The 17100-nt window shown below is 42.4% G+C and overlaps 1 protein-coding gene across 14 annotated transcripts in view; it reads left to right on the forward strand.

Moving 5' to 3' along the window:
- LOC121816918 (mucin-2-like) overlaps positions 1-17100 on the forward strand; it is a 131246-nt gene that overhangs the window by 50642 nt on the left and 63504 nt on the right. For 11 of the 14 annotated variants that reach the window (XM_042234307.2, XM_042234308.2, XM_042234311.2 and 8 more), the window contains 2 exons: positions 4454-4531; positions 14469-14549. In XM_042234307.2, coding sequence (XP_042090241.1) covers positions 4454-4531; positions 14469-14549 — 159 coding nt within the window. The remainder of the gene's footprint in view (positions 1-4453; positions 4532-14468; positions 14550-17100) is intronic. The other 3 variants (XM_042234312.2, XM_060400986.1, XM_042234313.2) reach the window with 1 other exon arrangement.

Here is a 17100-nt window from a genome sequence, read left to right on the forward strand (position 1 = left end):
TTTCTACTGATGATGCTACAGTTAAAGTTTTATGAAATATTGACTATATTCCTTGTTCTCTATAATATATTCTTCTAGCTTATTTATTTTATACATATGAGTTCATACCTCTTAATCCCTTATCCCTACTTTGCCCTTTCTGCCCCACACTTTCTACTGGTAACCACTAGTTTCTTCTCTGTATCTGTGAATCTATTTCTGTTTTTTTTTATAGTTATTTATGTTATTTTTTGGATTCGACATAAAAGTGATATAAAATATTTCTTGCTCTGACTTATGTCACTAAGTATAACATCCTTTAGACCCATCCATGTTGTTGAAAATGGCAGAGTTTCATTCTTTTTTTGTAGCTGACTAATATCCCTGTGTGTGTGTGTGTCTGTGTGTGTCTATGTGTGTTTCTGTCTGTGTGTGTGTGCTGTGTGTGTGTTTGTGTATATCTGTGTGTGTTTCTGTCTATGTGTGTGTGTCTGTCTGTGTGTGTGTGTGTGTGTGTGTGATACATCTTCTCTATCCTCTCATTTGTTGATGGACTCTTCGATTGCTTTCATACCTTGGCTATTGTAAACAATGCTGCTCTGAACATTGGGGTTCATATATGTTTTGGAATTAATGTTTTCATTTTCTTTGCGTATATACTGAGGAATGGAGTTGCTGGATCATATGGTATCTCTATTTTTAATTTTTGGAGCAATTTCCTTAGTATTTTGCATTATGGCTGCACCAGTTTTCATTCTCACCAGCAGTATACAAGGATTCTGCTTTCTCTACATCCTCGCCAACTTTTGTAGATTTTTTTGATAGTCATCCTGACAGATGTGAGGTAATATCTCACTGTGGCTTTGATTTGCATTTCTCTGATGATTAGCTGTGTTGAACATCCTTTCATGTGTCCCTTGGCCATATATATGTCTTCTTTGGAAAAGGCCCATTTCTGTTTTGTTTTTTTTGTTTTGTTTTTTGCAGAACTTGTTTCTTTTATGATACAGTGACTCATCCAGATCCCCAGCGGCCACACTCTGCTTGCTAAGAGCAGTGGGAAAGTGGCAGCGTATAGAATCCTAGGGAGCCTTATTCACGGAGAGACTTCTACCACATCTTGGGAGTCGGGCAATGTCCTGACCATGTCTGTCTCAGAAAAGCAAATGACTCCAAAAATACTCAAAGTCCCGAGTCACAAAACACTATACATTCTTTTCCTGGTTCCCAAGCACCATACCAACCTCCAGTACACAGTGAAGGAGGGTAGTTCTGACCTCAGTGTGTCTAGAGCCTTGTCTTCCTTGATATTTTGACCAGACTATTCTTTCCTCATTTAATGGTCTTAACACTCTTGATGAAAGCCAGTTACCACAGGTATAGGAGTTCATTTCTAGACTCTCAGTTCTATCCCACTGATCCTCAGGGCAGCACCATACCGTCTTGACTACCATTGCTCTGTGGTAAGTTTTGAAATGATGAAATGTAAGTCATCCAGCTCTGCACTTTTTCAAGATGATTTTGGCTATTTGGGGTACCTACAAGTTTCATATGAATTTTAAGACCAATTTTTCTATTTGTGTAAGCCTGTAGATAAGTATATCTGTGTATAGTTAGTTCATTTAAATAGCCAGTAACTGTACATGATTGATAATTTTTATGCTCAGTTTGCAAATTATGAACCAAAAGTACAGAGTAGAAGTCTGCTGCCCAAGGTCTCAGCTAATAACTAGTGAAATTAGTTTCAAACCAGGCACTCAGGCTCTAGAGTCTGTGCTTTTAATCCACACAAGAAACTGATTATTCATCATCCACACTGATGTTCTGAATTTGGCCCTGTCTTATTCTTTTCTTCCTTTTTATCTTTTTTTTTTTTTTTTTGGTTGCACCATTTGGCATGTGGTATCCTAATTCCTAGACCAAGGGTCAAACTCACGCCTCCTGCATTGAAAGTGAAGAGTCTTAAGCCCTGAACTGTCAGGGAAGTCCTGGCTCTTCTGTACTCTTGCAACATTGTCACTTAATGTTCTACTCATGGTTTCCCTAACGTGGATCCTGTAGTAAAGGCTCGTAGTCTGTCTTCTCCTTTAATCATTGTAGCTGGTGACTGCAGCCATGAAATTAAAAGATGCTTACTCCTTGGGAGGAAAGTTATGACCAAGCTAGACAGCATATTAAAAAGCAGAGACATTACTTTGCCAACAAAGGTCCATCTAGTCAAGGCTATGATTTTTCCAGTGGTCACGTATGGATGTGAGAGTTGGACTGTGAAGAAAGCTGAGCGCCGAAGAATTTTAGCTTTTGAACTGTGGTGTTGGAGAAGACTCTTGAGAGTCCCTTGGACTGCAAGGAGATCCAAGCAGTCCATCCTAAAGGAGATCAGTCCTGGGTGTTCTTTGGGAGCAATGATGCTAACCCTGAAACTCCAATTCTTTGGCCACCTCATGCAAAGAGTGGACTCATTGGAAAAGACTCTGATGCTGGGAAGGATTGGGGGCAGATGAGATGGCTGGATGGCATCACCGACTCGATGGATGTGGGTTTGGGTGAACTCCGGGAGTTGGTGATGGACAGGGAGGCCTGGCATGCTGCGATTCATGGTGTCGCAAAGAGTCGTAGACGACTGAGAGACTGAAGTGAACTGAACTGAACTGAACTAATAGTAAATATATCAACTATATTTCAGTTGAGAAAATCACTGGTCCTTACATTATATTTTACAGCTTTGCATCTGAATGATGAAGGATACCTTAGCGATACTAGTCATTTGTCACACCATATACCTAGTTTGTGTGACAATTGTTTATATACATGTAATGAATCGGGTGGGGCTTCGCAGGTGGCTCAGTGGTCAAGAGTCCACCTACAATGCAGGAAATGCAAATTCAGACCGTGGGTGGAGAAGATTCCCTGGAGAAGGAAATGGCAACCCCCTCCAGTATTCCTGCTTGGGAAATTCTATGGACAGGGGAGCCTGGCAGGCTAGAGTCCACGTGGTGGCAGAAGAGTTGAACACAACTGAGCCACTCAACAACCACAACAATGAATCAGGTAGTAGGACAAGTAAGGAACAAGGTGGAAATAGGGTTTGTAAGAGGGGAGAAGATAGTTCAGTTTAGGGGCAATGAATCTTGTGTGAACTATTTGAGAGTAAACTGAGCAGCTGGCAGCTGGTAGAAAGAGGAAAGCCTTGGAAATCAATCCTTACATAGCCTGAGCAGAAGTGTGAACGACATTTTCTGTTCCTTATGGATTCTCCAGGAATCCGTGCACATTTAGCTGAGGAGCCAAGGCGATGCTGCCCTGAGAAGTGAGGTCGTCCTAGCCCTACAGCATCACACCTGAGCACTGGTTCCTTTACACAGTGTCCTAAAGAATGAGCAGAGACACATCACAAAGTTCAGTGCACTGATGTTTATCAGAGAGGTATCAAATGTCATAAGAGGAAAATCACCATAAATGCTCAGAGATTGATAAAGTACAATATTCAGACAATGGCACAGAATGCAGCAGTTAGAAACCTTGTAATAGAGGAGGATTCAAAATACTGGGCATATGCTCAGGGCATATGTTTTTAAAATGCTGTTTACATATTTATATACATTTGAGCACTGTTATTCCATATTTAGACACAATAGCTAAAAGTTCAGAGAGCTGTATACCAAGACGTTTAAATGTCTATCATTGGGTAGTGGGATGATGGATAGTATTTGTATTGCCTCACCCACTATGTAGCTAGAAGAAAACTAAATTGAATGGTGTCTTTGTTTTCATTTTTACTGGGGAAGTAGGATTGTCCCTGAGAGATGGAGGCAGGGAGGCATGGAGCAGAACGTTAGTCTTTGTATAATTGTCATGGGTCTCCATCTTTCTTTTCATGGACAGTTTTCCAAAGTTATGTAAAACGCTATGCAAAAGCAGCTTCAAGTCCCCATTTATAAGGACAATACTAATAGCCAGTTTGAACGTAATGTTCATTACATGCCTGTACTATACTACCTGGGGACTTCCCAGTAGGCTCAGTGGTCAAGAATCTGCCTGCAATGCAGGAGATGCAAATTCAGACCCTGGGTGGAGAAGATTCCCTGGAGAAGGAAATCGCAACTCACTCCAGTAATCTTGCCTGGAATATCCCATGGACACAAAGCTTCGTGTGCTACAGTCCATGAGTCACAAAGAGTCAGACACGACTGAGCAACCAAGTACACACTGTACTAACTGATGAGTGTGTGTGAAGACACACAAATTAGATATTAAACCAACATGGTCCTCTCAATGACATTTTGAAGTAGGTATTATCATTATACAGATGGGGAAATCAGGGCTCACTTCCTTCACCTGTAAGGCCCTGCCACATGAAAATTCTGGAGCTGCCACTGGGAGAGATGTGGGGTGAATTTGTCTTGTGTGACGTGCTCTGTGGTCCACTCATTACCTCAACCTTAATCCCTTTCTCAACTTCTCTTTTGTACAGCTAAGCCTTCTGCGACCAGTGCCATTCCTGGTATAGAATCACCCAATGCTGGGCCCGCTGTTTATACACCACTAGGAGGTTTGTGCATGTTTTAAAACCGTTTTTCTCTGGAGTCACTGTTATGATGCAGCTCTACTTAATGGGACTGACTACTGCAGGGAAACTGACAAAGACCAAGAAATGGAAGCAAAATAGACAAAGTCTCTCTCCTCTAGAGGAATTCTCCCTTCTGGAATGTTGCACAAGAATAATACTGTAGATTAAAGAAATTAAAGCATTCTAGCAAAACACATACATGATGAGTGTGACCACGAAATGGTGGGCCAGGTAAAAGGGATCCAGCAGTGCCGTGGTGAGGAGGGGCTTAGGGTCAAACCTGGCTGGACTCAGCCCTGAGCTTGGCCCTATCCCAGGTGCTGACCCTGAGTAGCTTGAACCCCGAGTTCTCCAGAGGGTCTCCGCCAGCTTAATTTTAAAATGGAGCTCATTATACCTATCTCACAGTGTTTCTCTAAGGATTAAATAAGAAAATGTGTGAAAATTGCTAGACTGCGAGCCCAATACATCATACGTGCCCAGTAAACTATAAGACATCTGGGTCCTGAGATGAGGATGATCAGGCGGCATTCACTCTCTCTCTGATTATTCTTCTATGGAGAAGATGACTTTGAAAGAGCAGGTTGAAAGCAGAAAAGAAGAAGGTCTTTTGTCGGTGGGATTCAGCAGGGTCCTCTGGATTTGAAGTCAAGTCTCAAGGAAGACTTAGCATAGCCACTGGATCATCAGCTAGTGGAAACACTGAAAAGAAGGGAAGCAATATGTTTTCCGAAGGACAGAGACCAAGAGAAGAAAATTAGGCTAAGTGCTTAGAACCAGTTACTAACTTCTGGGTCCAGTTAGATCATCTACTTTTCAAAGTGATGTCAGCATGAAGCCAATAAGAGAGTGTCAAACCAGAGAACACTCATGGGTCAGCTGCAGACACACACAGCACACACGCCGTGAACCCTGTGAACAGTGAGCGGCTAAAGAATGACCCACTATAATCACATCTTTGACGAGGTCAGGTAATGTAGTGCAGTATGTTATTAGTAGTAAGTTCAAGAAATGACATAAAATGGCAACGGGAGACAGGAGAAAAAGAAATACTATTGTGGACTGATAAGGGGGGATTATCTCTAGCAGAGCATTCAGTTTCAGTTCAGTTCAGTTGCTCAGTCATGTCCGACTCTCTGTGAAACCATACAATGCTGCACGCAAGGCCTCCCTGTCCATCACCAACTCCTGGAGTTCACTCACTCATGTCCATTGAGTCGGTGATGCCATCCAATCACCTCATCCTCTGTCATCCCCTTCTCCTCCTGCCCTCAATCTCTCCCAACATCAGGGTCTTCTCAAATGCATCAGTTCTTAGCATCAGGTGGCCAAATTATTGGAGTTTCAGCTTCAACGTCTGTCCTTCCAATAAAGATTCAGGACTGATTTCCTTTAGGATGGACTGGTTGGAACTCCTTGCAGTCCAAGGGACTCTCAAGAGTCTTCTCCAACACCACAGTTCAAAAGCATCAATTCTTCGCTGCTCAGCTTTCATTATAGTCCAACTCTCACATCCATACATGACCACTGGAAAAACCATAGCCTTGACTAGACAGACATTTGTTGGCAAAGTAATGTCTCTGCTTTTTAATATGGTGTCTAGGTTGGTCATAACACATCTTCCAAAGAGTAAGCATCTTTTAACTTCATGGCTGCAGTCACCATCTGCAGTGATTTTCGAGCCACCCAAAATAAAGTCTGCCACTGTTTCCCCATCTATTTGCCGTGAAGTGATTGGACCATGATCTTTGAATTCTGAATGTTGAGCTTTCAGCCAACTTTTTCACTCTCCTCTTTCACTTTCATTAGGAGGCTTTTTAGCTCCTCTTCACTTTCTGCCATAAGGGTGGTGTCATCTGCATATGAGGTTATTGATATCTCTACTGGCAATCTTGATTCCAGCTTGTGTTTCTTCCAGCCCAGCATTTCTCATGATGTACTCTACATAGAAGTTAAATAAGCAGGATCACAATATACAGCCTTGACGTACTCCTTTTCCAATTTGGATCCAGTCAGTTGTTGCATGTGTAGTTCTAACTGTTGCTTCCTGACCTGCATACAGATTTATCAAGAGGCGGGCCAGGTGGTCTGGTATTCCCATCTCCTGAAGAGTTTTCCACAGTTTATTGTGATCCACACAGTCAAGGGCTTTGGCATAGTCAATAAAGCAAAAATAGATGTTTTTCTGAAACTCTCTTGCTTTTTCCATTCCAGAGGACGTTGGCAATTTGATGTCTGGGTCCTCTGCATTTTCTAAAACCAGCTTGAATATCTACAAGTTCACAGTACTGTCGAAGCCTGGCTTGGAGAATTTTGAGCTCCAAGATTACTTTACTGGCGTGTGAGATGAGTGCAATTGTGCAGTAGTCTGTGCATTCTTTGGCATTGCCTTTCTTTGGCATTGGAACGAAAACGGACCTTTACAGTCCTATGGCTACTGCTGAGTTTTCCAAATTTGCTGGCGTGTTGAGTGCAGCACTTTCACAGCATCCTCTTTTAGGATTTGAAATAGCACAACTGGAATTCCATCACCTCCACTAGCTTTGTTTGTAATGATGCTTCCTAAGGCCCACTGACTTCACATTCCAGGATGTCTGGCTCTAGTTGAGTGATCACACCATTGTGATTATCTGGGTCATGAAGATCTTTTTGTATAGTTCTTCTGTGTATTCTTGCCACCTCTTCTTAACATCTTCTGGTTCTGTTAGGACCATACCATTTAAGGTAACTGTTAAGAACGTTTGCAGAAAGGAATCCAGTGAGACTGATGGCAAAAACTCAGCTGGGGCAAAGTAAGGGTTTGGATTCTGATGGTGGAAAATGGATAGCAACATGACTTACATTCAGTCATGTCCAGCTCTTTTTGAGGATTGAACTGATGTTCATGTGGGATAATAGCTCAATATATCTCTTTCTGATCACCATTTTTACGTTTTTCAAAAATGCACTGCTTCTTGTGGAAGTTCATAAGGGGTTCTACCAATAGTTTCTCATATCCTTCCCTTTAGTACATGAGGGAGTTTACTAATTCCTGATGAATGGAAACTTGTTGGGTAGCTGAAAGTAGATATTGGGATTGTCAATGTTAAGACTGACACATTACCTCATATATTTTACTTGCTCACTGTTGAAAGTTGAACTATGTAGTTCTTTAAACACAGCTAAGGAATAACAAACAGCCACCAAACACTCTAATGCCAAAGGGCTGTTTTTTCAACATGCCTCATGTTTTTGAGCTTCTTTGGAAACATTGTCCTTTTAGAACCAAACCCAGAACATCAGCATGGTTTGTCACAGTCAGGTATGCTAATATTCGACAAGGAATGATGATCATTCCATTTAAAATTTTGCTTTGCGAGTTTTAAATGCCTTGGAGTTAGAGGCATCAATTTTAATTTTATTTTCTTTCTGATTTTGATTTTCTTTCTGATTAAAAAAATTTAATTGAAGTATAGTCACTGTACATTATTATTTGTTCTAGGTGTGGAATATAATGATTCACCTCTTTTAAAAGTTATGCTCCATTTAAGGTTGTTATAGAATACGGCCATATTCCCTGTGTGCTGTACACTATATGTGCTGTACTTGGTTGTTCAGTCGTGTCCGACTCTTTATGACACCATGGACTGTAGCCTGCCAGGTTCCTCTGTCCATGGGATTCTCCAGGCCAGAATACTGCAGTGGGTTGCCATTCCCTTCTACAGGGGATCTTCCCAACTCAGAGATCAAACCCAGGTCTCCCGCACTAGAGGCAGATTCTTTACTGTCTGAGACAGCAAGGAAGCCCTGCACAATAATATATCCCTGCAGCTCATTTTACACATGACAGCTTCTACCTCTTACTCTCCTATCCCCATACTGCCTTTCCCTCTTCCCTCTCCCCACTGGGAACCACTAGCTAATTTTAAAAACAAGAGTGTTACTGATTTCAGTCACACAAATTGTAAAAGGAAATAAAATATGCTCTTTTCAGAATCAAAATAGGCATTTCCAATTTCCTTAAACATTTTAGAAACAGCAGTATATAATCTGATCATCATTTTTATTTTATGTTATATGTCTTCAGCTCTCTAACCTACTGTGGGCACATCCAGAATAAATACAGATCCTTCCTGTCTTAGTCCAGATGCGTTTTAGACCCTGTGCTACCAGTTGGGAGCTGCCTTCCCAGCACTGTATTTGAGGACTGTCACTTTCCCCTGTTCATGGGGTTCTCAAGGCAAGAATACTGAGGTGGTTTTCCATTCCCTTCTCCAGTGGACCACACTCTGTCAGACCTCTCCACCATGACCCGTCTGTCTTGGGTGGCCCCATACGGCATGGCTATTTTCATTGAGTTAGACAAGGCTGTGGTCCATGTGATCAGATTGACTAATTGTCCGTATATTGTCATCGTGATGATTTAACTTATATGTAGAGTACATCATGAGAAACGCTGGCCTGAGGGAAGCATAAGCTGGAATCAAGATTGCCAGGAGAAATATCAATAACCTCAGATATGCAGATGACACCGCCCTTGTGGCAGAAAGTGAAGAGCAAAGAGCTTATCGGTGAAAGTGAAAGAGGAGAGTGAAAAAGTTGGCTTAAAGCTCAACATTCAGAAAACTAAGATCATGGCATCCGTTCCCATCACTCCATAGCAGATAGATGGGGAAACAGTGGCTGGCTTTATTTCTCTGGGCTCCAAAATCACTGCAGATGGTGACTGCAGCCATGAAATTAAAAGACACTTACTCCTGAAAGGAAAGCTATGACCAACCTAGACACCCTATTAAAAAGCAGAGACATTACTTTGCCAACAAAGATCCGTCCAGTCAAGGCTATGGTTTTTCCCGTAGTCATGTATGGATGTGAGAGTTGGACTGTGAAGAAAGCTGAGCGCCGAAGAATTGATGCTTTTGAACTGTGGTGTTGGAGAAGACTCTTGAGAGTCCCTTGGACTGCAAGGAGATCCACCCAGTCCATTCCGAAGGAGATCAGCCCTGGGATTTCTTTGGAGGGAATGATGCTAAAGCTGAAACTTCAGTACTTTGGCCACCTGATGTGAAGAGATCTGACTCATTGAAAAAGACCCTGATGCTGGGAGGGATTGGGGGCAGGAGGAAAAGGGGATGACAGAGGATGAGATGGCTGGATGGCATCACCGACTAGATGGATGTGGGTTTGGGTGAACTCTGGGAGTTGGTGATGGACAGGGAGGCCTGGCGTGCTGCAATTCATGGGGTCACATAGAGTCAGACATGACTGAGTGACTGAACTGAACTAAATGAACCCTAATTTTATGACTATGATGGTAACCTTTTGCTCATTTTTCTTTGGGTTAAGTGCCCTTTCCTCTAGGGCTCTCCCTTTGATATTGCTACTTATTTCTCAGTCATGATGATATTTAAAAGTCAAAAGGAGAGAAAATAAATCCAGAGCACGTAGTGAGCATGGCGTGTCTGCTGAAGGCGACTGGGAAGATGGTCCATGGCATTGGCATTGTGTCTGACCAGGAGAGGTGCTCAGTCTCTGAGTCATATCCAACTGTTCTCAAGCAAATCAGGCTAATATCCCATTGCTTTATAAATCTATTCAACACAAGAAAAGGGGGATATGAGACAGGGGTCCCCAACCCTTGTCAGGAAATGGGCCACATAGCAGGAGTGAGCAAAGCACTGTCTGTATTTACAGCCACTCCCATCGCTCACAGCGCCACCTGAGCTCCACCTCATGTAGGAACAGCAGCGGCTTTAGATTCTCACAGGAGCCTGGACCCTGCTGTGAACCGCACATGGAAGGCACCCAGGTGTGTGCTCCTTATGAGAATCTAATGGCTGATGATCTGCGGGGCCAATGGAGACTATCATTAGCAGAAAGGTTAATCACGGTGTAGTCATAGTAGAGACAAAGTGCACAATGAGTGTAATGTGGTTGATTCATCCCCAAACCCTCTTCTCCCAATATTCGTCCATGGGAAAATTGTCTTTCATGAAACGGGTCCCTGGTGCCCGAAAGATTGGGGACTACTACTATTAGAACCTTTGAAAATGTAAGAAAAGATCTTAATGATTAGGAAAATGAAGTTTCTCCATGTTTATCTGGTCTGGAGCCATATTCTTGCTGCAGGCAGTGCATTAGACTCCAATGTCTGAGTAGACAGATGATTCTAATACACAGCATCAAGAGGGACCATGTTGATCTAGTTTCTATTTTCCCATTCATTATCGTCCAGCCAGTGATGAGAAGCATCAGTGCTGTGAGAAGTTTGGGATAACGTTTTCACTTTTTATTAAGAGTTTTTCTCATCTAGTCTAACTTCCTTAATCCCACATCTAATATGTATAGGGAGTTTAGCTACACAAATGCCAATATCTTAAAATAAAGCTGGCACATTTAAAGTACGTGAAATCTTTAGCTCTGAGGATTCATGGTAAGCAAGAGTAACTGGACTGGAAGATGCTTAGCAGGAAAAAAAAATGAGATTTCAGGTTATTACCAACCAGAAATACCTGTTCTTCCATAAACTGGATCTGGCACTGGAGGCCATTCTACTCCTGTATGTTAAGGGAATAGCCCTCCCATCCTGAACTTCTGCAGAACGTAAATTATTATTTTTACATCTTTTTCAGTTAGGCTTGATTTGCTAGAAGGGAAGGCTTACTTGAGAGTTAGCTGCATCATTGGTGAGAATTTCAACTTTCAAGGACCTTATTTGGGGCTCTCAACCTTTTTATTTTGCATAGATTATGACAGAGCTTGGCACACAGTTCTGCAGTCAAATAGGTGGGAATTCAAACTTCACCTCCACCATTTATCAGCTTCTTGATCTTAGGCAAGCTTGGCAATGTTTCTGATCTTTGTGTTATTCCTCTACACATAATAATTAATGCATGATAGTATACTCTCAGGTAATTGTTTTGAAGAGAAAATTCCTAGAATCTAGTTAATACACAATGTGTTTGTTATGAATATTACTGTCTCAGAAATGCAAATGTCTATGATTTCAGAATAATGAAGTACCTTAGGCAGAAGTCAAGTAGTCAGAAAGCCAAAAGATTACTTTTAATTAAAGAAAGCCAGACATCTCAAGTTAATAAATTTAGCGCTTTTCCCTCTATGGGAAGATTCAAGAGTCCGGGCTTACTACAATCATTCCTTTGATATACACGTTAACCGTCTAGAGCCAGTAGCCTGCTTCTCTGCATCCTGAATCCCCTCAGGGTCTACAGTCTGCGGTGGTACAATGGCTGAAAGCATGGTGTCCGCAACATCCTCTGTTCACTTGTATGGCAGGCAATTTCTTTCCTCCACACCATCAAGGCCTGTGAAACACATCTGGATTCTAAACAGTCAATCACAAGATTTCATTTCGCTTTACCCCACTATGCCAAGCACTGGGATCTTGTGGAGTTTTTAGCCTAAACCAAAGTAGGGGTGGTCAGAGAAGACCTCCCAATAAAAATGGCCTTGAACTGGGACCTAAGAAGTGGATAGCCAGCCAAGAAGGGGACCATGGGAGGATATTTTAGGCAAAGAGAAGACGAGGTACAAAGGTGTGGGCATGGAGCAGAGTATGCTGCAGAAGAGCTGCCCAGATGCCTAGAGCCCAAAGGAGAGTGAAGTTACAAGCACTGATGGGGAGGCAGGCAGGGGCTGGGGCATGCAGGGTCTTGGAGGTTTCATAAAGAGGAGGGGGCACCGTCCCATAGACTCAGCACACCTCCCTAACCAACCACTGAAACTCCTGGCTCAGACAGGCAGAAAGCCTGGGGTAGCGCAATCTTTGCACTCAGTCAAAACTCTTGATGGCTTCAGGTAAACTTTTAGCCGCCCAGGTGGCACTAGTGGCAAAGAACTCACCTGCCAATGCAAGAGACAAGAGATGAGGGTTCAATTCCTGAGTCAGGAAGATCCCCTGGAGGAGGAAATGGCAAGCCATTCCAGTATTCTTGCCTGAAGAATCCCACGGGCAGAGGTGGACTACAGTCGGTAGGTTCGCAAACAGTCGGACACAACTGAAGTGACTTAGCAGGCATGCACTACTTAAAAACTTTCAATTTGGTGTGGTTTTATTTTGTTTTTTACTTTGGGATTTTTTTTTTCTTCTAGTTGTAAAATTGTGTGCTTGTTATTGAAACATCAAAAATATTGTGTCAGTCTGCTTGGAGGCGGGTTTCCACGCGTACACTGATTCTGCGCATGCCCGTTTGCATGCGGCTTGTTTCATTCATCAGACATTGATTTTAGGCGCGATCCAGACACTCACCCACCTGTCTCTCCATAAGAACCTGGTCAAACAGTTCGTTGCTGTATGTGAATTACATCTCAAGAAAATGAGAAGATCTTTTTAAAAAGAAAGGAAATTGGCCAAACATTTATAACTGCTAGTATTTCACGGAATACCCTCTATGTACAGAGCCCTGTTCTAGTGTGGAAGAGATTCAAAATGCGCCAGGCCTGGGATCTAGGAGCTCAGGGAAGCTTGTTTCAGAAAAGCTCACTGGTATCCACGGCTTATAAATGCGTGCCCTAAATGTGAATGAACTGAAAGGTGTAAAGGAAGAAGTAACATTAACTAACAGAGATCATTTCTGTTCATTAGCTATTCTTTTTTATTTTGACATACTTTCATTGATTCCTAATGAAAATCTTTCTTTCCATAATTTTAATCTCAATAGCTGCTGAACCTCAACATTCCTATGATCTAGTTATCGTTTAAAAACAGTTGTTCTTAACAGATACGCACTGGTATATGTCAAATACATAAACAACAAGGACCTGTTGTATAGCACAGGAGACTATATTCAATATTTGGTAATAACTTTAATGGAAAAGAACCTGAAAATTGCATATGTGTGTGTGTGTATGTATAACTGAATAATTTTTGAATTATAGTAAATCAACTATATTTCAATTGAGAAAAGCAATTGTCCTTGCATTGTATTTTACAGCTTTGCATCTGAATGATGAAGGATAAGTTAGAGATACTAGTCATTTGTCACACCATATACCTAATTTGTGTGACAATTGTTTATATACATGTAATGAATTGGGTGGGGCTTCGCAGGTGGCTCAGTGGTCAAGAGTGTTATATTTAGACACAATAGCTAAAAGTTCAGAGACGTGTATACCAAGATGTTTAAATGTCTGTTATTGGGTAGTGGGATGATGGATGGTTTTTGTATTGCCTCACCCACTATCTAGCTAGAAGAAAACTAAATTCAATGGTGTCTTTGTTTTCATTTTTACTGGGGACATAGGATTGTCCCTGAGAGATGGAGGTAGGGAGGCATGGAGCAGAACATTAGTCTTTGGAGTCATGAGTCTCCATCTTTCTTTTCATGGGCAGTTTTCCAAAGTTATGTAAAAGGCTATGCAAAAGCAGCTTCAAGTCCCCATTTATAAGGACAATACTAATAGCCGGTTTGAACATAATGTTCATTACATGCCTGTACTATACTACCTGGGGACTTCGCAGGTGGCTCAGTGGCCAAGAATCCGCCTGCAATGCAGGAGATGCAAATTCAGACCCTGGGTGGAGAAGATTCCCTGGAGAAGGAAATGGCAACTCACTCCAGCAATCTTGCCTGGAAAATCCCATGGACAGAAGAGCCTCGTGCACTACATTCCACGAGTCACAAAGTCAGACACGACTGAGCGACCAAGTACACACTATACTAACTGATGAGTGTGTGTGAAGGCACACAAATTAGATATTAAACCAACATGGTCCTCTCAATGACATGTTGAAGTAGGTATTATCATTATACAGATGGGGAAGTCAAGGCTCACCTTCTTCACCTGTAAGGCCCTGCCACATGAAAATTCTGGAGCTGCCACTGGGAGAGATGTGGGGTGAATTTGTCTTGTGTGACATGCTCTGTGGTCCACTCATTACCTCAACCTTAATCCCTTTCTCAACTTCTCTTTTGTACAGCTGAGACTTCTGCAACCAGTGCCATTCCTAGTGCAACGTCACTCGCTCCTGAGCATACAACCGTCAAAACAACAACAAGAGGTTTGTTCATGTTCAAGAAAACGGTTTTTCTTTGGAGTCACTGTTGTGATGCAGCTCTACTTAATGGGACTGACTACTGCAGGGAAACTCCCAAAAACCTAGAAATGGAAGCAAAATAGACAAAGTCTCTCTCCTCTAGAGGAATTCTCGCTTCTGGAATGTTGCAAAACAATAATACTGTAGATTAAAGAAATTAAAGCATTCTAGCAAAACACATAAGTGATGAATGTGACCACGAAATGGTGGGCCAGGTTAAAGGGATCCAGCAGTGCAGTGGTGAGGGGGTGCTTATTTAGGGTCAAACCTGGCTGGACTCAGCCCTGAGCTTGGCCCTGTCCCAGGTGCTGACCCTGAGTCGATTGAACCCCGAGTTCTCCAAAGGGTCTCCATCTCCAAATTTTAAAATGGGGCTCATTATACCTATCTCACAGTGTTTCTCTAAGAATTAAATAAGAAAATGTGTGTAAAATTGCTTGACTGAGAGCCCAATACATCATACGTGCCCAGTAAACTATAAGCCATCTGGGGCCTGAGATAAGGATGATCAGGTGGCATTCAGTCTCTCTCTGATTATTCTTCTATGGAGAAGATGACTTTGAAAGAGCAGGTTGAAAGCAGAAAAGAAGGTCTTTTGTCGGTGGGATTCGGCAGGGTCCTCAAGATGTAAAGTCAAGTCTCAAGGAAGACTTAGCATAGCCACTGGATCATCAGCTAGTGGAAACACTGAAAAGAAGGGAAGCAATATGTTTTCCGAAGGACAGAGACCAAGAGAAGAAAATTAGGCTAAGTGCTTAGAACCAGTTACTAACTTCTGGGTCCAGTTAAATCATCGACATTTCAAAGTGATGTCAGTGTGAAGCCAACAGGATAGTGTCAAACCAGAGAACACTCATGGGTCAGCTGCAGATACACACAGCACACACACCCTGAACCCTGTGAACAGTGAGCGGCTAAAGAACGACCCACTATAATCACGTCTTTGACGAGGTCAGGTAATGTAGTGCAGTACGTTACTAGTAGTAAACTCAAGAAATGACATAAAATGGCATTGGGAAACAGGAGAAAATGAAATACTATTGTGGACTGATAAGGGGGGATTATCTCTAGCAGAACATTCAGTTTCAGTTCAGTTCAGTTGCTCAGTCATGTCCGACTCTTTGTGAAACCATACAATGCTGCACGCAAGGCCTCCCTGTCCATCACCAACTCCTGGAGTTCACTCACTCACGTCCATTGAGTCGGTGATGCCATCCAATCACCTCATCCTCTGTCATCCCCTTCTCCTCCTGCCCTCAATCTTTCCCAACATCAGGGTCTTTTCAAATGCATCAGTTCTTAGCATCAGGTGGCCAAATTTTTGGAGTTTCAGCTTCAACATCAGTCCTTCCAATAAAGATTCAGGACTGATTTCCTTTAGGATGGACTTGTTGGAACTCCTTGCAGTCCAAGGGACACTCAAGAGTCTTCTCCAACACCACAGTTCAAAAGCATCAATTCTTCGCTGCTCAGCTTTCATTATAGTCCAACTCTCACGTCCATACATGACCACTGGAGAAAACATAGCCTTGACTAGACGGACCTTTGTTGGCAATGTAATGTCTCTGCTTTTTAATATGGTGTCTAGGTTGCTCATAACGAATCTTCCAAAGAGCAAGCATCTTTTAACTTCATGGCTGCAGTCACCATCTGCAGTGATTTTCGAGCCACCCAAAATAAAGTCTGCCACTGTTTCCCCATCTATTTGCCGTGAAGTGATGGGACCAGATGCCATGATCTTCGTTTTCTGAATGTTGACCTTTCAGCCAACTTTTTCACTCTCCTCTTTCACTTTCATTAGGAGGCTTTTTAGCTCCTCTTCACTTTCTGCCATAAGGGTGGTGTCATCTGCATATGAGGTTATTGATATCTCTACTGGCAATCTTGATTCCAGCTTGTGTTTCTTCCAGCCCAGCATTTCTCATGATGTACTCTACATAGAAGTTAAATAAGCAGGATCACAATATACAGCCTTGACATACTCCTTTTCGAATTTGGATCCAGTCCGTTGTTGCACGTCTAGTTCTAACTGTTGCTTCCTGACCTGCATACAGATTTATCAAGAGGCGGGCCAGGTGGTCTGGTATTCCCATCTCCTGAAGAGTTTTCCACAGTTTATTGTAATCCACACAGTCAAAGGCTTTGGCATAGTCACTAAAGCAGAAATAGATGTGTTTCTGAAACTCTCTTGCTTTTTCCATGATCCAGAGGACGTTGGCAATTTGATGTCTGGGTCCTCTGCCTTTTCTAAAACCAGCTTGAACATCTACAAGTTCACAGTACTGTTGAAGCCTGGCTTGGAGAATTTTGAGCTCCAAGATTACTTTACTGGCGTGTGAGATGAGTGCAATTGTGCAGTAGTCTGAGCATTCTTTGGCATTACCTTTCTTTGGCATCGGAATGAAAACGGACCTTTTCCCATCCTGTGGCCACTGCAGAGTTTTCCAAATTTGCTGGCATGTTGAGTGCAGCACTTTCACAGCATCCTCTTTTAGGATTTGAAATAGAGCAACTG

Source organism: Ovis aries, chromosome 17 (genome assembly GCF_016772045.2).
Source record: "Ovis aries strain OAR_USU_Benz2616 breed Rambouillet chromosome 17, ARS-UI_Ramb_v3.0, whole genome shotgun sequence".
Classification (NCBI taxonomy): Eukaryota; Metazoa; Chordata; class Mammalia; order Artiodactyla; family Bovidae; genus Ovis; species Ovis aries.